Source organism: Hyperoodon ampullatus (assembly GCF_949752795.1).
Source record: "Hyperoodon ampullatus genome assembly, chromosome: 4".
NCBI classification, from domain to species: Eukaryota; Metazoa; Chordata; class Mammalia; order Artiodactyla; family Ziphiidae; genus Hyperoodon; species Hyperoodon ampullatus.
Window position 1 is genome coordinate 69,020,711 of NC_136917.1, and position 27,786 is coordinate 69,048,496.

The following is a 27,786-nucleotide window of genomic DNA, read 5'->3' on the forward strand; positions in this document are numbered from 1 at the left end:
CAGCACTGAGGTATAAACAGGCAAGTCTCTTAGCTGCCTTCCTCTACATTAGCCACATAACAAGGATATAGCTGTTTGGGACTCCTACTTTATGAGGGAGTTTCCTATTACATTTTGCATTAACGAGGTGAATCTGGGCTTTTATATCTTAGGCTCTAACCCCCTGTGAAATTATCAGAGTTGAAAATCAAAATCTCCAGAGTTTTGCAGAAGCCCTAAACCGAAAGCTAGGTGTGCACTTACCTCCTCAGATTCCTGTTTTCACTTCATTTTGAGACTCTGTTTTTTTCCTTTGATGTCAGCAAGATGATGTATTTTTAAAAATAATTTCTCATATTTTATCCAGGGTGTTTCAATTGGGAGAGACACTCAGGGTAGCTAATACACCATTCTGCTGGAAACAGAACATATATTGTTTTATTTAATTCTCCCATCAGCCCCGTTCCATAAAGAAGAAAAGATATGTTACAGAATCAACAGTAATAATATTTTGATGTAAACCTAGGTATCCTGACTAAAAGCCATGATGACTCTTCTTCTTTTTTTTTTTTTTTTTCCAAATCTTATGGTACAGCCTCCTCCTTACAGAGCCTTGAAGAGATCAATACAGTCAAATGTACCATGTAGCCCTGAATGTGTTTTGTAAGAGTGATTACTGTAAAGAGCTTAGGACTTTCTTATCTTAATTTGCATCCTATTCTTGAGGAGTGTAGCAATCAAGTAAATCTAGGAATATGATACTTTGAGTTCCTGGAATGAATATCCTAAAAACTATTTTCCTGGATCATTCTTGGGAGTAGAAACCTCTCTGTGAAATTATTCCCAGTGACAGCCTATCCAAGCCCAGCTTGTAACGTTTATGAAATGTCTGCAGTGCCTTTAAGTATGCACACATACATCACATTTAGTACTTTGCTCTTGGGCATACTGGGTTTCTTTTGGGAAATGGAAGGCATTCTGATTCTTACATGGAGTACTTTCAAACCAATTCTTTAACAATAACGTAGAAGCAACCTGAGGTATACTTTGGACCATTCGAGGAAATAATATATTTATTTTAAACTCAATATCTAGTGTAAAAAATTTAGGCCTTCCCTATTAATAACATTATTTGTAATTAATGGTTTCATCTTCATCAGTGACATGCAGCTCCTGTTTTCTTCTTGTCACAGACAAAACTTCTTGGAAGCATCTAGATAAAAGTTAAATAATATATAGTGAAACTAGACTTACATTTTTTTGACTCTCTGAATAAAATCCGAAAGTCCTTCCCTCATGGTCTGTAGGGCTGTGCATACTCTTGCCTTCTGTACGCCTCTGAACTCAGGGTCTTCCACCCCCGCTTCTGCCTGCTCTTCTCCAGTCACATGGGTTCCTCGTTTTTCGCATATGCCCCTCTTTCAGGTAACTGTGTGGCTCATGCTCTCATCTTATTAAAGTCTCTTCTCGGATGTCACTGTCTCAGAGGAGCTGTTCTGCTCAACCTTTCTAAAATAGCACCTGCATCAGGTGGATACTACTGGGTAACAAATAACCACAAAAGTCTCAGTAGCGAACAACAGTACATGTCTGCAGGTTGGCTGGGTGACTAATTGACCAGTCTAGGCTGAGACTGGGTTGTCGCTTTCCTTCAAGCTCTGGGTCTGTCTGGGTGTGGCTTCTCACTGCAGTGTTGGTTCATATCTGCTTCACATCTTTCATTTTGTATGCCATGGCATAGGTGCTCAGTGAATATTTGCTTGGTAAATAAGTAAAGGAATGAATAGATGTGATAGAAATTAAACGAATGAGTAGATATAATAGAAATTAAGTAAAATAATTCCCTTCGCTTAGCATCTCCTAACATGTGAAATAATTGATGTGAACCCCAGGTAATTCTGTCATGTCTTCTATTTAATTTTCATATGTTCAGATCAGAGAACAGGCACATGTTTCTCCGGCCTGGTGAATGGTCGCTGTGCACAAGAGCTTCCAGGCAGAATGACAAAAATGCAATGCTGCTGTGAGCCCGGCCGCTGCTGGGGTGTTGGAACCATTCCTGAAGCCTGTCCCATCAGAGGCTCTGGTGAGCTGCTGGCTGCAAGTTCCTCAGGACAGACAGTGTTAGGAAAATTAGTAACAATAATGTACTTTAGTGTTTCCCTTAAAGACAAGTCATGTTTGCATTCCTATTAGTGTCTTCAATATGACTTGGGTGTTTTTTTGTGAGGGTTAGGGTGGCATTGGTTATTGGGATCAGTTTTTATTATATCCATTTTGTTAATATTAGAAAAAATCCTAAAAACTGATCATTACTTGACTTTAAGCAAGAAGTTTTAATAATTATCTGGAATGTCAGTATTTCAGTTCAGTTCTAAAACCTCCTAATCTTCTATCTGAAGCTTGAATAACAAAACTTGGCCTTCATTTATACTTTATTTCAGGAATGCCCTTAGCTTATAGTGTCCCAGTCCTTAAAGATATGTCCTCTCTTTTCTAATGACCTTAAAAATTAAGAATACAAGGGTAGGAGGATACGTCTCGTTCACTTTGCTATATTAACTGCTGTATACCTGAAGCTATACTGCGAAATTAAGATGAATGAGAAGTAGTTCCTCTTGTTAATATAATATGAATAGTAAAGTACATTTAGTGTTTATCACGTAAAGGTATGTTGATAATATGTTATTATATTATCTTCATGTTATATTATAAATACTATGAAAAATAATAACACTTTTTGAAATATGCTTATAAAGATATGTATCTATATGTACTATTATGGAGAAAAAAATTAAGGCACATTCTTCCTAAATCTCTAAGCTGTGAAATTCCAAAATCGAATAGTAAAAAATTTTTAAAAGTAGAGTTAATGCATAGTATATAATTTTGGAAACTCATCGTTCCACTAGTAGTATATAATAGTAATGTCAGTACTCAAACAATTGCTTGAGCTAAATAGTTTTCACTTCTTCTTATATAGTGCCCTAATTCTGAGAATGGTTAAGGAAATAAGGCAATCACTATATTCTTGCTTCTTTTCCCTCAGCTTTGATACTCGGACAAATAATGAGCAGATTTAAAAGTTTACTAAATACTGTCTTCTGTTAAAAATCCACATTAGAAAAAAATTATTCTGAAGCCATATTAATCCCTTAAAGAGAAGAGAAGAGGTAGGAAAAATGTGTAGGTACAATACTGATGGAGATTTAAGTAAAACCAAATATACAGAATGAATTACTTAAAGGTTTAATTTTCATCCATTCAAGTAAATTTCTTGCATTTACAGTTATATCTGGAATTTTATGAGTTGCACTTAGGGACATAAAATCAAAATGTGTAGATAATTCTTTGGTTATGCAACTCAGTTAAAATATGGTATACATATTTTAATTTTTTCTGAAACATCTGTATCTTTTTCTGCCACTGCTAGCATTGAAAATGTTTATTAAGATAATAACTTACTTATTCATATCATCAAGTGAGGATAACCTAAAATGATTATTACAGTACACAAATTGCCTTTATTATGCAGAAATCCATTTATTTATGGTTAACTGTACTTTCTTCTCTTTTAGAGGAATATCGCAGACTTTGCATGGATGGACTTCCAATAGGAGGGATTCCAGGGGGTGCTGGTTCCAGACCTGGAGGCACTGGGGGGAGTGGCTTTGCTCCAAGTGGCAATGGCAATGGCTATGGCCCAGGAGGGACAGGCTTCATTCCCATTCCTGGAGGCAATGGCTTTTCTCCTGGTGTTGGGGGAGCCGGTGTAGGGGCCGGGGGACAGGGGCCCATCATCACTGGACTAAGTGAGTGTTCACTTTGTGTGTAGACTCTTTGGTTTTCCACCTTAAGTAATTTTATATCTAACTTTTTTTCCAAAGTATGTTTGTGTCTGTGTGTGTGTGCAGAAACTTATTTCAAGGTCTAAAACATAATATAGTAAAACAGAATCTTAGGAAAGTATTATTTTTATGCTCCATAAACTTTCTAAATTGGAGAAAAGAATGAGTGACCCAGGTTCTCTTTGAAAATAGAGATGAGAGCGTGGTAATATTCCAAGTCCAGATGACACCATTAAAGATCACGTTTTTCGGTTCCAGTATATTTCATTTGGTGCTTGCAGCTGCCCTGATCATACACCCTTTGAATTGTTTTCCAGAACCATCTCTCAACTGAGATAAATTGAATAAGTCTTGCTCTGTGCCTATACAAATATTATAATGAAATATCTTTCTTTTCTTCGCCCTCTTTCGTTGAATAACTTAAGAAATTGAGAACTGCCAGAATTGGCATTGGTGTGCTTGACATTTAAGTTCATTCTTTTTAAAATAACTGTTCTTGCTAATAATATTTAATGATGTCCTACAGTGTTATGTTTATTCTTTTTGGCATATTGCCTATTTACTATATCTGAATATTCAAATACAAAATAAAAAAAGAAATGGAAAGCATTCAAATGTACAGTAGAACATTCCTGAAATTTAAAAAAGACACCATTATGGGCAAAGTTTCCAGATGTGTAGCTTAACAAATGCAAGTTACAACCATGTGTCTCAAGAATAGTTTTTAGATTCTCAACATTAAAGTTTTAATAAAATATAGAATAATGTGGGCTTTTGATATGTACACCTAAATAATATACTATTAAATATCCTCTTAAAAATCGACTTTAAGAAAAGTAATCCATGTTGGAATGATGAAATATCATTTGTGCTCTAATTTTCCATAGCTATTCTGAACCAGACAATAGATATATGTAAGCACCATGCTAATCTCTGTTTAAACGGACGCTGCATACCTACTGTTTCTAGCTACCGATGTGAATGCAACATGGGTTACAAGCAGGATGCAAATGGGGATTGCATAGGTAAGCTCATGCTTCTTTAATTCTTGGTTTTCTAATAGCTTTTAGACTACAGGAACAAGTTGGGCTGAATATGATTTTTAAAAAGCCTTTTGAAGTAAAGCTAATTTCCAAATGGTCTCTCCTGTGTGCATGCTCTTCCATGTGCTCCCTTAACCTACTGCTGAGCTGGACCACTTCAAGACTCCCCTTCCCCTTCTGATCCTAAATGTTGTGATTTCTGTCTCTGCTTCCCCCTTTCCCTCCTTCTTAGCCTAGCAACACTGGATATACGGTGGCATCATTAACATGCAAGAGAAGGTGGAGTTTGGGAGGAAGCGGTTGATGAGTCTCTTTTTGAGCATGTTGAGTTTTAGGTGTCTGATACTTAATTATAGAGGTCTCAAGCTAAGAGGAGTGTTCAGGACTAGAGTTAGAGATTTAGTAGTCAGTAACATACAGGTGGTTATTAGAACCATGAGGGTGAATATTGTCAGCCAGGCTGAACAACAGGAAGAGTAAAAAGATAACAGGAGTAGTACAGCTGGAACCCTGTGTACCAGCAACATTAGTAATAATGTTGGAGAGGTGGCAAAATAATCTTGAAAATACATGTCACTGAAGCCTTGAAACGGTATGCTTTCAAGAGAAAAGGAGTGTCAAGTGTCAAGTGCAGCAAGAAAATCAAATACAATGAGGACAAAACCACTGTTGTATTTGGCAATGAAGAGAGTTTTGATGATCTTTTAAGGGTAGTTTTAGGACCATGGGGATTGAACCGTTTTGAGGTTATTCTTTTATTTATTCATCTTATTAGCAAATAATCATGTATGTGTTTTGTAATTAGCATAACCCTAAATACCAGATTTGGGTTCAGGTCTTCTGTTATAAAATATAGATGAGAGGCCAGGAACAGAGACAGGTAGTATCACAATTTTCCCAAGTAAAATTGAAAACATCTAAGTGCACTATGACTGTGAAAAAAATGTAAGCCAAATATGATGCTTTGGAAAAACCAATCATTCTAAACTGTGTACAGAGATACAAGATCAGAATGATTAAATAAAGCTTAGCCCAGGGTCCCTATATACAGGTGCACAGGTTTTGCACCGCCCAACTGTAGAGGGTACCATTCACATAATCTAAGTAAATAGCACACCCCAGGGTTGTGCAGGGTTTAACCATATGCATCAGTCCTGCCTTAGCACATACTACTTGGAGCTTGTTTAAGTGACAGACCACGTGTTTATTTTTGGAACACCAGGACATAATATATTTATTCTACTTATATGACTTAAGAATGATTTTACTGCCAGAAAATATGATTATAAGTATACAACATACAAAACATCCCCTCTTGCACATACATAAGCAGTTACAATCTATCAAACTGAAATTTGATTGACTATTTTTGTTTTGCTATTAATATTTGCTGTTCATGTATCGCTGCATGATTCATCAACCAACAAATAAAAATAGGCCATAAGTTTAATATTTTCTGTAAAAATTAGCCAAAGACCTCCATTTAGTTCATGTTAGTACCCAGGTGAGTTTGTAACTCAAATTCTATTTTGGAATAGTAAGAAATAATATGTTTCTGTTGAGCAAAGGTAATCTTACAGCCCTTGAAAATTAAAAGTGTTTTCTAAGTTGGAATATAAAGTACTTTTCAAGGGTAGACATTTCTTACCCCAGTAGTATCTGAGAATTTAAGCATTTTGTTAATCAGTGTTTCTCAATTACTTCATTTATTTTAGGAGTTTAAAATCCTTATGAATTTTGCTTAAAAATATTCAGTCCTCAGTGAAAACAGAGGAAGGAATCAAAGTGTACAGACTGTAATATTTAAATTCTGTTCCTCTATACAAGACAAAACAAAGGTGATCATTTGGAGGTAATAGGCATTGAGACTCAGAGTAAAGGAAAAGCATGAAATATACATTTCAGAATGTGGCAGTGGTCTTTTGTGATTAGCCTAAAACTTAAAATCTTAAAATAATCCTGGGAAACAAAACAAACAAAAAAACAAATGGGATTTTAAAATCATATGGAATTGTGAAGTCACTAATAGTTTTTGGTGATTGTTTTCACTTCCGAAGAAGAAATAAATAAGTGAAGTACTATATCTTCTCTGTGTGCTGTAACCTTGGTGAGGTCCCTAAGGGGCTAAGGAAACCACAATGAATCAGGGCTGTAAATGGCAAAATAACTGGCAGAACTGTCATAGCAACGAGGGACCTTGGGAACAGGTTCTCAAGGGGAGGAAAAGGTCCTGTAAAGTGACCCTGCTTCCCAGAAGCTTTACCTAAAAAGAGGGGGTTGGGTGCATGGTCTCTCATGTTCTTCACTAGAACAGAGCTTTACAATGACGCTTCTAGAAAGATACATCTATGACACCTTTCTAATCGTTGCATTTCGATGTTGGGTACACAGAGAATTTAAGGGATCTTCAGCATTGCCTATTGAAGGTAATGTTGCCAGTTGGACAGACCATTAGTTATGCTTGATATGCTTGCTAATGCTCTAAGCTCTGTCTTTTCTCATATTGCTTCATTCCTTTGGCTCAGTGAATTGATTTTATCAACCAAAAGCATAAATGTGAGTCTTAATGTGCTGAAGGCATCTTTGGATGAATTGAAAAAGTATTTAATCCTGTTTTCCTTTGTCGTTTTTATTTCCTATGAGATTTTTTTTTTCCTCCTTTACCAGAGAGGGTTTAATTGCATTCAGTCTGAGTGTATATATCAGTGAAGCTGGTGAGTTTGGTAGAGTACAGTTCCTCTTTTAAGAACATCTGTGAAAGGAGTAATCTGTCTATTAAAATGGTAAACCTGTGAATTGACTTTATTGTTGTGTTCTCCAATTTAGCTGAAATTGTATATGTTAATGGCTTCTCATGTATATGAAATGGCAAGTCACTATGCCTAACCAGTCAGCCAGGTTTTTAACTCTGCAGCATTCAAAATAATATTTAGTGGGCATTGCTGAAAGAAGATGAATTAAACTTTTTCTAACACTGGCAAACTTGATTTCTCTGGGATTTGACTAATCTTCACTGTCTAGTCAGTTGCTTGGTTGTGCAGTCCTTGAATTCTGTGATGGGTTTGCATTTAATCAAGGCTTAGAGAACCTGAAGGAAAGCAGTGATGTTTCTCACACTTGGGACCAGAACTAGTATTTGCGTAAAACTTGGCTTCATACAAAAAAATCCCTGTGCCAATTTTAAGATCCTAAAGAAACCAGAAGCTACTGAATGTAATAGACTTTGTTTTACTTAATTTCCATTTTTTAACCCCATCCTTTGTTTTTTACTTCAAAATATTATCCAAGCCTTGATACATAGTTACATATATATAGTTGAGTTCACAAAAAATAATTAACAAAAAATTCCATAATTTGTCTCTTTTTTAAAACTAGTAGAAGTGTCAACATGTAATATAAATATATATCTTTAAAAACCTTTAATTATCTTCTGACTCTGTACTAAGCTTTAAAGAGGCTATTAACTTGCCCAGATTACTTAGATAATAAGCATTTTCTAGCGTATTGGAACCGTGGCTGTGTCTTTCCCAAGTCCATGGTTTTAATCATTGGGCATTACTCAAATTGAAAAGTTGTTATTTCTTGATTAAAGCAAATTCCCTTGTACTCTCCAATAGGTGTTATTTTTGTAAATCTCCAGACTGGCCTCTGTAGTTGAAGAAAGGAATTTTTATTCATTTATAAATACTCTGATATTTAGACTATTACCACTGACTGGCCTTCTCTCAAATTTGGGAGGCCTAAATGTACTTTAAACAAACATTTCTAGAAATGGAGTGAAGTCTATAATGGTTTCTTTTGCTACTCACAGATGTTGATGAATGCACATCGAATCCCTGCACTAATGGAGATTGTGTTAACACACCTGGATCCTATTATTGTAAATGTCATGCTGGATTCCAGAGGACTCCCACCAAGCAAGCATGCATTGGTAAGGCAGTTTGCTTTCACATATGATGATGTTCCATGAAATATAGTGACCCAGGCTGTTGAGGTTAAAAATGAATTTATTAAAATAAGACATGGAACGAAATAAGTGCTGTTACATTATTACAGATTTACTTTATGCTACCCTCAAAGTGCTCTCTTCAAACATAAACACTTTTTGCATGTGTAACACAGGCAACGTGGTATGTGGCTTCACAAAAAAAATTCGGTTTCTCTTCCTTCCCTAGATCACAGCTTCCTTTCTCCAAGTAACATCAGTAGCATTACTGCTCTCTGATTAACGGAGCTTAAAATTTATTGTCGTTTTCAACTACTGTTTCTTTGTACCTCACACATAGTCGGACACCAAATCTAACCTGCTCTTTTTTTTTTTTTGCGATACGCGGGCCTCTCACCATTGTGGCCTCTCCCGTTGCGGAGCACAGGCTCCGTATGCGCAGGCTCAGCGTTCATGGCTCACGGGCTCAGCTGCTCCGCGGCATGTGGGATCTTCCCGGACCGGGGCACGAACCCGTGTCCCCTGCATCGGCAGGCGGACTCTCAACCACTGTGCCACCAGGGAAGCCCCTAACCTGTTCTTTATTCACAGTTTCCTTGCTATGCCCACCATCCTCGTCCAAACCTCTCCCTCACTGCTGATTCATCCCAGAATTCTTTTAGCAGATGACTCTGCTTGTCTTCTTTTTCATTTCCTATTCATCCCCTGGCAGTTACTTGAATCACTTTATTCCAGCAATTTTTGTCATGTAGCTCTTAATCCAGATATTCTGTAGTTACTTCACTCTTACTCAAATCCTTGCTGACTTTTTTTTAAATTAATTTTTGTTGGAGTATAGTTGATTTACAATGCTATGTTAGTTTCTGCTGTACAGCAAAGTGAATCAGTTATATATATACATATATCCACTCTTTTTTTAGATTCTTTTCCCATATAGGTCATTACACAGTATTGAGTAGAGTTCCCTGTGCTATACAGTAGGTTCTTACGACTTATCTATTTTATATATAGTAGTATGTATATGTCAATCCCAATCTCCCAATTTATCCCTCCCCCTGCTTTCCCCCTTGGTAACCATCAGTTTGTTTTCTACATCTGTGACTCTGTTTCTGTTTTGTAAATAAGTTCATTTGTGCCATATTGTTTTTGGATTCCACATATAAGCGATATCACTTGCTCTGACTTTTAGGTCTTCAACCACTATGTCAGAAGCAACTGCACCGGTAATTCCAGCTGCACTGTCCACCCTCTCCGACATTCACTGCACATCCATTTCATTTTTCTCTTTCTTTCCCTCTTCAGCTATTATAAGTGAGGGCTGTAAAACTGCATAAACCTACGTATCCAAGAAAAAAGCTATAGTGAGAAATGAAAATTTTGCTGAAGAAGCAACATGATCTTGAATATTACATGTAAAAATAAACTAGATATTTAAAATTACATTTATTGTTTTATTGTCTTTGTCTATAATTATTTTAAAAGACTAATATTTGGCTATTGTTAATTTTCCCAGACATTGATGAATGCATCCAGAATGGGGTTCTTTGTAAGAATGGTCGATGTGTGAACACAGATGGAAGTTTCCAGTGCATTTGCAATGCTGGCTTTGAATTAACTACAGATGGAAAAAACTGTGTTGGTATGGAAATTGCCTGCTCCCTTGCAAAATATTTTTTAAAGGATATACATTTTTATTTAGAACCATATATACTATTTTCATGAAAGCTCACACAACACATATGTGAGAGTTGTTCAGATGACTTAGGTAAAATATAAATACATTTAACATAAGACTGTTAAAGTGAAGGGACAGGTTTTTTGGAAATGTCATAACAAATGAATAATTTACTACTTCTGGAAATTTTCTGTGTGGCATATGTTTAATTGTAAGTAGCAGTTGTTCTTTGTAATTATTAGCACCTACTGTATTTTGAATGTTCGGGTTATAACACTGACAAAATAGAAAAGGCCCACCTCCAATCTGGGGAAACATAAAAATGTTTGACATATGTGATAATCAAATCTCTAAATTTTGGTCCTGGTGATGTCTAACAGTGTAGTAAATATCAATACTCCACAGAAATATTCTATTTGCACAGCAACATGTATTTCACCAACTAATGAAAGTCCAGATCATTTCACTTGCAGTGAGGTTGTCATTGCTTTATTCTCTCATACAATATAAACATCCCCTGAAATCATATTAACTTTTTTGGTAATCAAAATAAAACACTACTCATGTGGTTTTAATAGAAACTAAGCACAAAGGCTCCTTAATTCTTTTTCTTTATGTCCCTTACACTAAAGGTCCTTCACGTTTTCTACACTATTTGCCCTCAGTCAGTTGGCATTCATAAGAAAAAAAATCCATGACCACATGCCTCACTTATGCAGTAGAATATGACTAGTGATTGTTTGTAGAAAGAGGGGGAACTGGTTTCCTCAAGGCCAGTGGTGTAATTCACATTCTCCTTCTGCAGATCATGATGAATGTACAACTACCAACATGTGTTTGAATGGGATGTGCATTAATGAAGATGGCAGCTTCAAGTGCATCTGCAAACCAGGATTTGTCTTGGCTCCAAATGGGCGTTACTGCACTGGTATGTATGGCTTTGAGATAGGAAAGTAACCATGATTGAAACCATCTTTTTTATTTGAATCAATCATGCAAGAATTACTTCAGTTTCTTCATGTGGATTTTGTATTATTCACATCTCTTGCTAATTCAGTACGGCAGGTGTCTGAAGTTTCCTAGAAAAACATACATTGTGGTTTATGGAACACTAATATCTTTACAAAAATAATAATGGCATAGGAAGAATTAAGGGAATAACAGATTGGTTCTCGCAAGTCTGGGAAAGACAATATAGAAATAATTTCTGTCTACTCTTTGCCTCAATAAAAAAGAGGAAGAAAAAAATCTTGTGTTCTCAGAGCTAGATTTTCCACTGTCATTCATTACTGGTTTTGCATTATATCTTTTCCATAAGCTAATCCACGGATCATTTGTTACTATATCATTACCTAAAAATCTTAGATTGATTTCGTGAAGAAGTAATTTGAATATTCCTAGCAATTGTTTTGTTTATAAAACCCTTTTGAAGGCCAAGCTCTAGCGATAACTTTAGGAAGCAAAATGTATGACTCTTGGAAATAAATAAGACTGTATTATGTTTATACTCACAATTGGAATTTAGTAAGATGGAACAAATTTTGCAGTTTTACTTAAAAACAAGTTATTTACAGTTTTCTTCTTTTAGACAAAATTAACTCCATGAATGCTTTCTGCCTTCAATTATACAAACTTATCTGAATACCAAATAATGCTCATAACCAATCCCTGTAATTTCAGTGAAATTCTGGGGACAGTAGAGAGTGAAAAATCAAGCCCAATTCTTGTATTTCTGAATAAAAGTAGTTTCTTGACTATTCAGGAAAGGGGAGTTCAGTATTAAATAGAAATATTATAGCTTTGCTGATTGAACTCATGCATGGGATGTCATCTCAAGGTTAGCTGACTTGGATTAATCACAGGATATGAGATTAGCATTCTGTTCCAGAGTGTAGCATGACATTACAGCATGTAACATTTTAACATTTCTTAAGAAACTTAAGTACACATATAAAGATCACCTAAACCTCACCAGTTCCTGCTTTATTGAACTTTTTATTAATTTTTTAATTACAAATGCTGTAATCCATAAATTTTGAATGCTCATGATTTGGCAGCCCCATGTTTGGAAGGCTGTTTCCCTTTGGGGGAAAACCATTTAATGGTGGGTTACAGTTCATAAATTCAAGCAATTGAATTGAAAATTACAAGGGAGACCCCAAATTATTTTGTTATTATGAACTAATTGAATTAAAATTAAAACAGCATCTAGTTAGAATTTTATGTGTGTGTAACTAAAAGTTAAATACAAACACTGACCTCAGTTTGAAGAATTTGTTTCACTTAACTAATTTGAGTTAAATATCATTTAATATTAAGCTGAATTGCCAAATAAATACTGAAAAATGAATTTGTGAGACTCTTCTAAGTGGTAAAATGAGGCAACTTTCACTCAGTCTTTCTGAAAAATATGTTTGAAAGAATTGCATTTGTGTATAAGATTTGTTGTCACATCTGTGTGTTCATCCACAAATTATAAAATTGAAAACAAAATGTTGATAATGTAGAGTGGTGGCAACAGGTGAACTCTGTAGTAAAGTTAAATTTACCCAGTAATGGCCCGGCTTGTGTTTCCTTCTGGGCAGATATTGATGAGTGCCAGACCCCAGGAATCTGCATGAATGGGCATTGCATCAACAATGAAGGGTCCTTCCGCTGTGACTGTCCCCCAGGCCTGGCTGTGGGTGTGGACGGACGCGTGTGTGTTGGTAAGTGAAACATTCTGTAATGGCCCCACTGACCAAATGATCGTTGAAAAACGGATAAAGATATATCCATACAATGGAATCATATTCAGCCGTAAAAAGGAATAAAGTAGTGATACATACAAAAGCATGGATGAACTTGAAAACATTACGCTAAGTGAAAGAAACCACACATAAAAGACCACATAGCGTACGACTCCAAATGAAATATTTGTGAAAGTCAAATCTGTGGAGACAGAGCAGATTAGTGGTTGCTTAGAGCAGAGAGGGTGAGGGTGGTGGGAGAAGGGGTTGGTCACCAAAGGCATTTTTGAGGTGGTGAAATGTTCTGAAATCATCTAGGATGATGATCAACTCTGAATATGCTAAAAACTATTGAATTGTACACTCTAAATGGGTGAATTCTTTGTATGTGAATTATATATCAATAAAATGGTTTTAAAAAAATGGACAAAGAACCTGGCTAGCTCCCTTCAGAAGCCTCTGATGAGATGCAAGTCAGAAATGCTGGAGAAGGAAAAAAAAATTGTCCTTTACCAGCATTCTTCATAGTGTTAGATAACCACATCTCTAAATACAATGGATTTATATTTTATAATTAATAACAAATAAGACTTGAAATGGGTACTGTAGTTATATCTAAATAAACTCTTGTTTTTATCCCAAGAAAATCTATCTATTTATTTATTTATTTATTCCATCTGAGTTTAAAAAATTTTTTTAATTTTATTTTTATACAATTTTAAAGGTTACTTTCCATTTACAGTTATTACAAAATATTGGCTATATTCCCCATGTTGTACAATTATCCTTGAGCCTATCTTATACCCAACAGTTTGTAGCTCCCACTCCTCTACCCCTATATTGCCCTCTCCCCCTGCCCCCCTGGTAACCACTAGTTTGTTCTCTATATCTGTGAGTCTGCTTTTTTTCCCAAACAAAATTTTAAATGTAAATAATTTATACAATAGAACTTCGACGTATATCAAAAGCTAGAAATGTTTCTAAATAGTTATTCTTCATCACTGTGTAACTAATGATAGAAACCTGGGAAGAGTATGAGAGAGAATGTATATTTTATTTGAAACCATTCAGAATTCCTCTTGGATACTTTTGAGTTGCCAGGCATCAGCTTTAAAGAGGCAGGTAAAATGAAAATGTCATTGGCATTTCGAAACCCAACCAGCGTGTCCTAATGATAGCAAGAGCAGAGTGATTGTGTTGTAAAAATACGTTGAATGCCGTATTCTCTCCAAAGCACTTTCATGAAACTTCTAGGGTGAATTAGCCATTGTGCACCATCTGTTTTCAGGTCACATAGTAGAAGGCAGACATACTCACTGGTTTAAAAGTATATTTGAGAGAAATGAAATTCTTTCTCAGACATAGTTGGTTTTACTTTATTCTTACCTATGGGAATCAAAACATTTGGATTCTGAAGGTTAAAAAAAAAAGAAGCAACAGCAGATGGAAATAATCTGACCACTTAAAGTTTCATCCACTCTATCCAATCTAGGATTTATTTCAGCTTACAAGATTGTCAGCACTTGTTCAGGGCTATTTCAAATACAGTAACTAGAAGAATGTAGCTCCTTGCTGCTTAGAGAGCTAAAATATTTTCAGTTGCTTTTTTCCTTTATCTAAATGATTTTGCTGAAACCTATGGTGAATACAAAACCAGTTTTGGAGGGAGAAATGATTTTTCTTTTAAGCAACTGACATATAAGTAGTTGTTAGGAATTCAGTGTTCAAACACAAATATTCCTTCTCTTGTCCACATACAGAAGAAGCATTAGAAATTTTTGGGAAACCTCCTGTTTTTCACAATTGTGGTTACTTAAACTTTTAAAAATAAAAACACTATTTGTTCTGTGTGTAAAATTATATATTACTGTTTCCTTAACATGTTAGATGTTTTCTTCATGTCTTCTGCCTTTTGAAATGCTTTCAGATGCATTGATTGTTGAGGTTAGAAATGAATCATTACTATGAATTATTATTAGAGTTAACACTTTAATTTTAGATTTTGTTTGTTCATTTTTATTTCCCTAGATAGTGAGATGTGGGTTTTTATTTTCAGAAAATTAAACTACTATTGTAACTAGTATGTTGAACAAGCATGACTCACAGGCAGAATATGAACAAAAGGCAACTGTATTTTGTTTTTTTCAATTCTTTAAAAATACATTTTTAACTATTCAATGGGAGCAGTTTATCCAATAAGTAAGGGAGAAAACTCAGGCACCCCCTTACTTTACTATTTTTAGATAGCAAAAATTTATATGACTACTTTAGGTAATGAAAATAATCTGAATTTAGCAATTAGAATGTCCAGCATCATATAATAGTTAATATTCGAACTTGATTTGAAGTTATGACTTCCAAGCTCAGACCTTCGTGAGGAAGACATTTCTGACTCCACAGGCTCAAGTGCAGGAGGAAAGGTGAGAAGGCAGAAGCAGTGACAGTGTCCTAGGGTGGCTTCAAGACTTCTGGGCTTCACACGAGTTTAAAGCCAATTTCTTCCTCGTGGGTGATTTCATGATTTTGTCAGGGGCGTTGGCCTGCCCTTGCCGAGATGCAGACACTGCATTTTTCTCCTGGTGGCCACTCCTGGCTCAACGTCTTGTCTTTCTGCAGTCCACTTGAGACAGAGATCTAATGGTGTCTCATCACCCTCCATGTAGTTGTTTTAGGAACCTCTCTTAGTGTGGCCCATGTCTCATCCATAGGACCTGCCACCCTTTGCCCTCTGAACCGAGTGAATAGAGGTTCTACAGTGGGAATAGCAGCCACTCTCCTCTGTGCGCTACGTGTCCCTGACAGAGTTGGGTACAAAGCTCTTCAAGTTGCTCCCTGCGAAGCTCTGCTCTCTTGACCAGGGGTGAGGATGGAAGCATGCCCAACTTGTCATCTGGCTCTTCCAAAAAAATCCTCCTCAAAAACTCTTCTCTTAATTGCTATTCTCCAAACTGTATCCTCGGTATTGGGAGGGGTTTAAGGACCTGGCAACCAATTTTCCATCTCTACTTCCTTCAGGATGGAGTCTCAAAATTCACCTTGTTATATGATATTTAGCACCATGGGATTTCAGCTTAAATTTCCGTCTTAACATCCTGTTACGTTAGTATTTCAATATCTTCATGAACACTGACAGTTCTGTCAGGTAAAAGGTTAATTTTTTTCTTTACCCTAGTTCTGCTATTTACTAGCTATGAGGCCTTAGGCAAGATACATTACCTCTCTGTGCCTCCTTTGCTCACTAGTTGTTTTTGAAGATTAAATACGTTAACATTAGATGTATTTGTGTAAAACTTGAATGATGTCTGACACATAAAACATGCCCAATAAGTTAACTATTACAATTATTACTGTTTTGTTAAATCGGAATAGTGATGTTACATTAAAAATAGTCTTAGAGTTGCTGCTTTAAGCTATAAAGAAAAGTTGATACTAAAGAATGAAAAATACAGCTAGCATCTTGTGTCCATACCGATTTTACCTTTGGTAAAGATAAAGTATGATAATTCCATGAAAAAATCCTTTAGCAATTCCAATTTTTAAGAAAGAAAAGACATGGAGAAATTTGATAACATATGGAACAGGTATAGCTTAGGATTAAGTCCCGTCACCGACCAAAATATTCATGTGAGCATGTTCTGATGGTGCTGCTGGTATCGGTGCCTCTAATTCTGTGCACTGGGAACAGTGGCTTGGTTACACTGAAGAGAATAATGTGAACTAAGGTTGCAGTGTGGGGTCTTTGAAAAGGAAAAAGTCAACTGTCTTCATTAAAAATAGAAGTGAGTACCATAGGTTTTTTATCAACTTGCTTCTAAAAATTGTTCCTGGCTTATGTTCTCAACATGAAAACAGAAATAACTTTGACCATTCTATGATGCCTTTTGAGATAAGTGGTACCATGCTAAGAACTCACAAAAATCTTATTGAAAATCATGAACTATGTGGTATTTGTGCATATTTGTCATTGTGTTGAGTTCTATTCTTATGTGTAACTCAGAGCTGACTGCCAAACCAGGCCATAGCAGAAGCAGAAAGGGACAGCACGTCCCCTTCCCAGGGTTGGTGTGGTAAAATCTTATGACCTTCTTCTATCTGAGCATACACAGATCTCATTGTTTAATGCAGCCACACAACTCATTGTTTTAACGGGAAACATCACCACATCGTAAGACATAGGTGACTCACTTTGCATAACAAGCAGATAAAGTTATTTCCAACAAGTTATGAATAATTATAGATATTTATAATAATGGTTATCTCTTTGATGGAATTGCCACATCAATAGACTGCTTAAAAGCTCTACTGCTTCTCTGGCCTGTATGATGATCTGAGTTTTTTTATAGTTCACCATTTACCATCTCATAAAGTTGTATTATATTTTATGAGAATTTAGAATGAGAGAACTAAGCAGGATATGCTTCTTTGGGGTGTAACAGGACATAGTAGAAAGAGGAAAAGTTTTGGAGGTCACACAAGCCTGAGTCTGAATCCCAGGTCAGACAGTGGATAGTCTACAGCTTTGAGGTACTTATATAACCCCTCTAACCTCAACCTCCTCATCTATAAAAAGTGGATAATGGGGCTTCCCTGGTGGCGCAGTGGGTGAGAGTCCACCTGCCGATGCAGGGGACATGGGTTCGTGCCCCGGTCCGGGAAGATCCCACATGCCGTGGAGTGGCTGGGCCTGTGAGCCATGGCCGCTGAGCCTGCACGTCCGGAGCCTGTGCTCCGCAGTGGGAGAGGCCCGCATACCGCAAAAAAAAAAAAAAAAGTGGATAATGATCACTATCCTGTGGAGTTGTTGACCTGAATGTTCAACAAGATAATGTCTGTAAAGCAACACGCACAATGCCACAGATACATAGTGATAGTTATTGAATATTACTTGTGTAACTGGATTTATTGAGAGTCTGCAATGATTAAAACATAGTCACAACAGTAAATTGGGGGTTGAAGAGAAAGGTCACCTAACTCAGGAATTTAAGTAAGAAAGTTCATGACCAAGCAGTATCATCTCAAGGTAGTTTAACTGCACTGCACTTCATTGTTCATAAGAACTTCTAAAATAGAAATAATATTAAATGTAGTCAGTGATTAGAGCTCTAAATCTTGTTTATAACTCTGGAAATATATCTGGCTCAATGACAGGCCCGTGAGGAAAAGTGGGATAATTGATGCATGTGTAGCACATAAAACTTCTTGGAGGAAAAAAAAAAGAATTGTTGATAATGCATTTATTCTTTTCCTCTCTCAACAAACATCTGTTGATCTCTTAACACTATGAGATGCTAAAGATACAAAGAAAAAGAAAAGTGCCAGATGCCTTCTAGAAGCTTCCCATATAGTGACCACTTAAGTTACAAGAAGCCTTCAGTTTTGAAATCTTTGTCTCTATCACTGTCTCAAATCATTGTTCTTCTGTTTCCTTTAGATACTCACATGCGCAGTACATGCTATGGTGGAATCAAGAAGGGAGTGTGTGTCCGTCCTTTCCCTGGCGCAGTGACCAAGTCTGAATGCTGCTGTGCCAATCCAGACTATGGTTTTGGAGAGCCCTGCCAGCCATGCCCTGCTAAAAATTCAGGTAGTCACCTTCGCCAGTTTCACACCTGATAAAGAATCTAGAAATATCACATTAGATATTTGGCCAAAGAGTACCTCGGCTCTGAAGTGTTTTGTCTTTATTTTTAATGGAAGAAAAGAAACACAAATCTGTGTTGATATGTGAAGCATATAATAAAGAGATCTGTCTTGTTTTTACTTATGATCTCTAGGCAGAGAGAACACACGGTGAATTTTATGATTATTTATTTATTTTATGATCCAATTATGACTGTTACAATGGATTCTTTACGTGAATATGTTAGCCTCAAAATCTTCCATCCCTTCTGTCATTCTGAAGATAAATAGCATAAAATTTACATATCACTTTCAAGGTTATAATAAGTTCATGAGAACCTGGTTTTATTTATTTATTTTTAATCTTTACACAGAATGGTCTTAGGCTGCAGTCTATCAGAAGTTCCAGTCTATCAGGAATCTATCAGTAGTTCCAAAAAGTCATAAATTTACTTCTGAATGTTGTCATAAATTATAGGCACATTAAACAGTTTAATTCTTTGACTATTCTATGACTTGTTTATTCATATTTTTATGAAAACTGTATTGACTAGATGTAAGTACAGTAGGGAATCAGAAATAAACACAATCTCTTTTCCTTTAAAGTTGGGAATAGTTGAAAATATAGGTAGGCAAACATATAAATTACAGTTTAATATGATTGCTGCCTTAAAAGGGACATAAAGAACTGGGAGAGCACAAAGGAAGGAGCAGTTAGTTGCCTGGGGAGGCTGGGAAAGGCTGCACAGAGGGGTGGAGGCTTACTTTGGTCTTGAAAAAAGGAATAAGAACTTCCCAGGTAGAAGATGGAAGAAATGAATTCCAGCAAAGGAAATGGCTTGTAATTCTGTTAAAAGTCCTAAATGGACTGTTTAAACCTTAGCAAAATGGTGAGAGTCCCTCTGGAAGAATTACTGAGCATGACATTTTTTAAAAAGAGGAGTTAATGAAGGAAGTCTTCCCCTAAAATGTTAAATGAATTATGCATATTATGAAAGAAGTGCAAAAATTGATGACAAGACTAGGTAAAAAGATTAGTGACTGATAAAATGAGTTGTGAATATAAGTGGAAATGTAGGACACAATAAAGATAGCATTGAGATCAGTGAGAACAAATTAAACTAAGTAATTAATATTGTTGATAAATATTGGAAAAAATATGAAGTTAGCTCCCTACATTAAATGTTACAAAATAATATTTTTGTAGAAGATACAAACTTTTTGTTATCTTGTAATGATAAAGGACTCTCAAAACAGACCCCAAAGACTAAAATACACATATAAAGTAGAAAAATATTTTATTTAATTTATAAAGAATTTACATTAATCAATAAGGAAAGTTGAAATCCTCTATAGAAAAAAGTACAGTGTACACAGAACTTCACAAAGCAGAAAGGCAAATGGTAGAGTGCCATATAAAAAGATGTCCAATCTATCTAAAATTAAAAGAAAAGTTTTAAGAGGTGTCATTTTTATTTATTAGATTGGTAAAATACAAATGATTGATTTTCCCCAGTGTTGGGGAGAATATACAGAAATGAGTACTCTCTTACATTGGTGCTAGAAGGGTAACCTGGGATATTTAGGGAGAGGGGGACTATCAAACACCTTAAAAGAGACATAAACTTTGAGCAGTTTTACTTCCAAGAGATTAACCTAGTGATAGAATTGAACTTTGTATTTTTTTATTATAATTGCAGAAAGTTGAACAAACCTAATTTCATCAATAAGAGATTGATTGAATGAGAGTGGTAGATCCACATAACTGAGAAAAGATGTTAAATCATCTATTATAAATAGGCTATTACATGAAATATCTATTGTAGAGCACAGACAGTCCAAGCCTGCTCCCCACTTACAATCTCTATGACCTGAGCATGTTACTTCCCATCTCTATCCAAGCTCTCTTGGGAGTAAAAGAGGAAAAATAACAGTATCTAGTTTGTGGTATTGGGAGGATTAAATAAATTATTAGATGCAAAATGCTAGAACAACACCAGGCACATCACGTGGTAAATGCTATTTATTACATAAGTGTTTTCTGTTAGTTTATTATTGAGAGGAGAAGAAAAGCTAAAAAGCAATTTCTGTTGTACAATTTAGATTTTTTTAAAGTTTACATAAGTAGAAAATATTTGTAATGTTTATCAATATATTAATGAAATTCAGGGTGATAATCACAGTTATTTTTATTTACTTTTTTATGCTTACCTGTGATTTTGGAATTCTTAAAATAATTTTGTGCTAGGAAATGGTCCTTTTTTCATTTTAAGTTATTGCAGGTAATTCTTAATGATAGTTTTGGAGTTATGTAAGTGACTTGTGTATGGAACAGATATAGTTTAAAGGTTTTGATTTCTCTATTTGTTTTTATCTTACAGCTGAATTCCACGGTCTTTGTAGTAGTGGAGTAGGTATCACTGTGGATGGAAGAGGTAGCTCTATTCAATTCTCAATCTTATAATAATTATATAGTTTTATAGCTTTATTATTATAATATTATAGATAAGATGTATTTAATATTATAAAAATATATCAGTATAAAGTAATAAAATAAATTATCTCCTAGAACAATGGTTATAAGCTAGATGATATCAATCAGTATGTAGATGTACATTTTTCATAGTAGATAAATATTTATCTGTTAAATATGTATTGTTTAAAATGTCACTTACAAACTACAACCATGATTTTACGGATACCATCACTGAAGAAGAATCTAGAGCTTGTTAAAAAAAAAAAAAAGAAAAACAAGACAATTTAAAGAAAAATGTTAAATAATGGTGCTGACATGGTTTAAACAAAAACAATCTGTAAGAGATATTTGATATGGATCTTTAAGAGATATTTGAGATATACTGCCCTAAAAATAAATTGACTACTTATGACTAAGAATACTAAAATGTTTCTGTCCAACCAAAGAAGTACAAGGTTTCATTAAAGTTTTCTTTTTTTTAAATTTAGCACTATGATTAACAAAATTACGATATAGAACTTGAATATTAAGTACATATGTGTTTATAAAGTTATTTTATATGTTAATAGTGTCCTTTGTTTTTTTAAAATAAAATTGTAGGGTGCTATTAATCGTTAGTTTACATATATATTCGAATACTTTCATGTTTGAGGAGACTTTAGACAAATTATAGATTAATTGACAGTAAATGTCACATTTTTTTGCAAAGAACATCAGAAACCAGAGTAAAGGAGCAAACTTTTACAATGATGTTTCTCCCAAAAATTAAATTAAAAGACTGACATTTCTGGAGTATTTAAGGCTCCCCAAATTCTAGAACACAGTAGTTAGGATTAAAATTTGAGCATAGTTACCAAAATTTTATTTTATGCCGACTCTTTTTTTATTCCCTTTCAATATGGCCTCCCCAACAGAGTCAGCTGCCCATTGCAACTAGATGGTTGCTCATACAAGCACATCATTCCTCAAGTCCCACGGCCCATGAGTGACAGAGAGTAGTCATGTTCATGGCTTGTTGTAAAACATTGTGTTCTCAAGCATCCACATTTGAACTGTCCTCTCCATTAATTTCAACTTATCAACAATGAGTAACATTTAATAAGTATCATATTACTTAGTTGACTATAAAAATGATAATAAAATAAAAATATTCCAGGCCTTCAGGACCATAAAATTATACAGACACCCTAATAAATCTTTGCCTTTTAATTAGATGGTTATAATACCTATCAAGTTGAGTTTTCCTTTGGGTTTTGAGCCAACAGTCTATAAATTTCTTAATAATTTTATCATAAATGCCAGCATATTACATGGCTTAATGCTTTGAATTTCTGCCGGTTCCCTTCATTTTTCTTTTGACTTACCACAAAGTGTCCCATATCTCTCAATTTTATTCTCACTCCTTATTTTCATTTCCTTTCCCTTTCTGAAAGGCAGACAAATTGGGGGTTTGCAGGGTTAGACACTACGTATTTTGAGTGATCTTTACTAGACATACATGTATCAACAGACAGTAAGTGGCTGTGAGCATTAAACTTTGAACATTTAATGCAGATATCAATGAGTGTGCTCTGGATCCTGATATATGTGCCAATGGAATTTGTGAAAATTTACGTGGTAGTTACCGTTGTAATTGCAACAGTGGCTATGAGCCAGATGCCTCTGGAAGAAACTGTATTGGTAAGTTATTTGTTTTATTATACAAGAGCCTTTTGTATAGTTTAATCCCATGGATTATAGGAGAAATCAAACTACAAATAAATGAGTAAAACTAGAGATCTTACAGTTTTTCTTGTTTCCATTTTAGTACAGAGATATAAAAATATGGGAACCAAACAAATGCTGTTACATAGTAACAAACTTTGTAGTGGCACAATTTAATATTTAAATTATTTTTTCCCAAGTGAATGGACACAGAGTCAGTTATTGGCCTGTTCTATCTGCATATATCTTAATCCCATAATTTTTCACTAGAAAGTGGGATTCAAAAATTAATGAGGCAGTGTGGATAATAATAAGTTAAGAAAATTAAATATTACAGGTTGACTTATAAAGAATCAGTTGCTGCAACATATCCAAACATGATAACTGAGATGGGTGTTTCCTTTTGTAATTTATAAGGGAATGTTTGAAAAAACTCAAATATGTAGTTCATATGTTCAAGAATTTGTGAAGAATCTAGATTTTCCCGTGGAGCACTTGAGTTCACTTTTATAAAACGAATGTTATTCCATCAATTATTATATATAATAATTTTTACATCTAACCACTGATGACTCTTACATCCAAGTCTTGATGATTATGATTAGAAATAAATACATTTTTCTATGTTTATGGCTCTGGGTTTTATTACTGATTTATGTTATTACATATCCATTTCACCTTGGGTTGAAGATATACATACAGATGGATATATAAAGCTATATTTAATATCATGTACTTATAACAGATTTTGATATCTGTTGGGAAGGGCACCAGCCAGAGATTGTTGAACATTTATAAAAATATGCAAACCAGCTAGTTTTTATTCCCCAGAAGCAAAGTTGCTTCCAGCATAGTGTCCAAGTACAGTTGAGCACATGAGTACCCTACTGAAAACAGGGAAATTCAGTGAGCATTCACACATTGAACACGGTTCATGGCACTACTCAACTCTTTAAAGTAGGTACGTGCATAATTTTGATAAAATTAAAACTAGATTTTAAAAATAAAAATGAAGCCAAATTCCAGTTTTAGTTTGCTGGGGCTGCCCTAACAAAGTACACAAAACGGGGTTGCTTAAAACAATGGAAATTGATTGTTACAGTTTGGGAAGTCAGAAGTCCAAAATCAAGGTGTCAGCAGGACCACACTCTCTCTAATGGCTCTAGGGGAGAATCTTTCCTTTCCTCTTCTAGTCTCTGGTGTTTGCTGGCAATCTTTAGCATTCCTAGGCTTTTAGATGTGTCACTCTAGCCACACATCCATCTTTCCCCTGTGTGTCTTCACATCAGCTTCCCTCTGTATGTGTCTGTCCCTATGTCAAAATTTGCCCTTTTTCATGTGGACTCCAGTCATTGGTGTCCATACCTATATTGGAATACAACCTACCTGAAAGATCTTATTTTAACTTGATTACTCTATAATGATCCTATTTCTAAATAAGGTCACATTCTGAGGTACTGTGGGTTAGAGATTCAAAATATTTTTTGAGAGACGCATTTCAACCCGTAGCATGGACTAATGGATAAATAAATAGTGATTCACCCATTTGATAAAATGTACAATCATGAGGGAGATTATGGTGATGCTTAAAATATAATACCGCTGCGGGGCAGTAAGTAAATGAAGAACAAAGTAGTAATGTGCCTTTTCCAAAGCATTACACACCTCCCGGGAACTTCAAAACATCTTAAAAGTAGCCACAAGAATAAGAATGTTCCATATGAGTAAAACCAAATATATTTTGCTTAGGATCAGGAATGTGCTTTGGATACGAAGAGACTGAGTCAAGGTATGGGGTGAGGAAAAAAACAAACAACAAAAATAAAACATTTTGATCACTGTGCTGTTTGTTTCACTGTGTGTGTCTCCTGTCTTCTAACGGTTGCTTCCAGACATTGATGAGTGCCTGGTAAACAGACTGCTCTGTGACAATGGCCTATGCCGAAACACACCTGGGAGCTACAGCTGCACCTGCCCACCTGGCTATGTGTTCAGGACTGAGACAGAGACGTGTGAAGGTAAGAGCCATCTTCCTTCGTTGTGAACAGTAAGCACCTCAATATGTGTGAACCACAAGTACGTTATGAAGCAATAGAGCAGAAAGAATGTTGTTTGAATATGTTTTAAATTTTATAATCTCTTTCAGCTAATCTGCCAGTTTTAGAAATAGCATGCACCTAACCCAGTTTATAAAACCATCAGTTTTGTCCCATTCAGATGAAATATCAACAAACATTTTGAATTTAATGGGAAAAAAAAGTGAAAGGAGTTAATTTGTTTTACTTGCTAATAAAATGTCAGATTTTTGTTTGTTTTTCCCTTTTTAAAACCACTGTGACACATTAGCCTGGGGGAACCTGCACTGTAATGGCAAAGTCAGCACTTTGGCATTTTATTTATGACATGATTGATAGACCTCAGAGGTTGGCCCAGAAAATATTTGGGGCTTGAGTAAAAATGGTCACCTTAATTAAATTTATAGCCCAAGAAAATTGTCCTTTGCATTTGAAAATTTTGAAGTTATAATTTGGGCTTAAAGATCGTGAATCACTGTTTAAAAACGTCTTCCTTTTCTTTTAAGCTCATTTTTCTTCAGTGGAAGTTACATGAATGAGTTAAATGCTTAGGAAAGGCCTCATTTTCAGTAGATACCAGCTAAGCAATGAGTGCCTTCAATTATGTTTTTGTTTCTTGATCAAAGTACTGTGTATTTCAGAATACTCTGTTGTATGACTACTAGTCATTGTTCCTTTTAAGTCTCACTGTGTGGGCCTACAGAAGTGTCCCATGACATTCTCAAATCCAATAACTACTTCCGAATAGTAACCTCTTCAAAAAAAAATTCATCTTTAGTTATTTGGAGTAGCCCTTTTTTATCTGTTCAAGTATTTGTTTCCTAGTGACTTCATAGCCAAGAAAACTGCAGTAGTAATATTATGCAAAAAGATGTTAACATTCTCTTCATCTTATTGTTTAACTTCAAAGCATTCTTTTTTTTTTTTTTTTTTTTTTTTTTTGCGGTATGTGGGCCTCTCACTGTTGTGGCCTCTCCCGTTGCGGAGCACAGGCTCCGGACGCGCAGGCTCAACGGCCATGCCTCACGGGCCCAGCCACTCCGCGGCACGTGGGATCTTCCCAGACCGGGGCACGAACCCGTGTCCCCTGCATCGGCAGGCGGACTCTCAACCACTGCGCCACCAGGGAAGCCCCAAAGCATTCTTATGAACAGAAACAAGTTAGGACTCAAACAAGATGCCAGAACACAAACGATTTAGCTGAAGTCAATGAAATGCAATTACAAAGTGCAATTCTCAGTTTGGATTGAATTTGAGGGACCACTGAAAAGCAGTAATTAACCTGAAGAAAGAAAACAAGGGAAGAAAAAAGAAAACCTCGGCATAAAATGCAGTTTTTCTGAACTTAGTTCTGATAACTGTTGAGTTCCCCTCCTATCCACCACCTGTGGCAGGAGCTGCTCAAAGAAAAGCTCACTTTCCATTCCCAACTAAAGTACTTGAAGATTCATCCTGTCCCTAGATGAGCGGAGATGACAGGGGGCACACTTAAGAATTTTGAATATTTTCACATAATATGTGTTTAGCCTAAGCTTCTTAAATGTATTCAACCCGAGTCTTTATTTTCTAGCACCCACTCCCCTCAACACCTCTTATCCTTCAAAATTGCCATGAGAAACTTTGTAAAAGAAAAAAAATTCTAGCCATATTTACTCCATGAGTTTTTTGGAGGGTGGGAGAAGGGATTTCAGGAATTGTGTTTCCTTCCATTTTGTTTTTATTCCCGACTTTCTACACTTCCTTCGCACTGCCCTTTATCAGTTTTATCTATTGTCTCTTGGAAGATAAGCTTCTGTTAAATGTCAGGAAACTCTGAAAGCAAGAATAGCTAAGGATATCATCTTGATTTAACTGGGAAGCTGATGATTATTAGGACTGGTTTCCCTGTCCATAGCGACAGTACCCTTTGGTGCTATTGTGAGGGAGACACATAACAGGGAACTAAATGGTTGGTGTCTGATTCAGTTTGGTTTGCATACCAAATCATCAATATTTACAGCATATTTCTTCCATTTTAACGAGTAAGATGAAGTTGAAGGGTACTGAGAGGTGAAATACCAAAGGGTAAATAAAAGGGATTCACCTACTTACGTGAAAAAGTGAAGAGTAGGAGCCAATGGTGTTTAATAGTATGACATTGTATGATTACATAAATATTAAGCCATATTAATACCAAATCAGGCAACAGTGATGGTTAGAAAACATGGTCTTTACTTATTTTGTCCAAAGGATAATTGTTCCTGATAAACCTGAGCCTTTTCTTTAATACGAAATATGTTTTATTATCTGTCATTTATAAGAAAGAAGTTAATATTATGTAAATAAAAGAGAAATGATAGAGAAATATTTTGGTTCTAGCCTTATGACATTTGTGGAAATAAAAATGATTTATTGTGAGAAATCCAACCAAATAACTGTTATTTCTACACTTTCTTCCCACTATTAAGTTATTTGCATTTTATTAAGTGTTTTGCAAAAAAGAAATAGACCTGCCGGCCATGGATATCTTTTTCCCTTGGGTGTCCTCCTTATTTCCAGCCTTGCATTCACACAATAAATTTGTCTGCCTGAAGCAGTTCTCTGCATGCTATTCTTTCTAAACTAATTTCCAAAAACTAGGCAGGGAATTATCAGCCAATTCATTGCCGATTCTAGCTTTCTCTATATATATTTGCTATATTCACTAATTTTG

The 27,786-nt window shown here is 35.4% G+C and overlaps 1 protein-coding gene across 1 annotated transcript in view; it reads left to right on the forward strand.

Annotated features, from left to right (window-relative positions):
- Nucleotides 1-27,786, forward strand: part of FBN2 (fibrillin 2) — a gene marked incomplete at both ends in the record, with an annotated part of 228,924 nt that overhangs the window by 119,997 nt on the left and 81,141 nt on the right. The window contains 11 exons of the mRNA XM_079704022.1: nt 1,913-2,065; nt 3,558-3,791; nt 4,715-4,852; nt 8,682-8,801; nt 10,330-10,455; nt 11,297-11,419; nt 13,077-13,199; nt 18,652-18,804; nt 21,221-21,274; nt 22,870-22,995; nt 24,912-25,037. Coding sequence (XP_079560148.1) covers nt 1,913-2,065; nt 3,558-3,791; nt 4,715-4,852; nt 8,682-8,801; nt 10,330-10,455; nt 11,297-11,419; nt 13,077-13,199; nt 18,652-18,804; nt 21,221-21,274; nt 22,870-22,995; nt 24,912-25,037 — 1,476 coding nt within the window. The remainder of the gene's footprint in view (nt 1-1,912; nt 2,066-3,557; nt 3,792-4,714; nt 4,853-8,681; nt 8,802-10,329; nt 10,456-11,296; nt 11,420-13,076; nt 13,200-18,651; nt 18,805-21,220; nt 21,275-22,869; nt 22,996-24,911; nt 25,038-27,786) is intronic.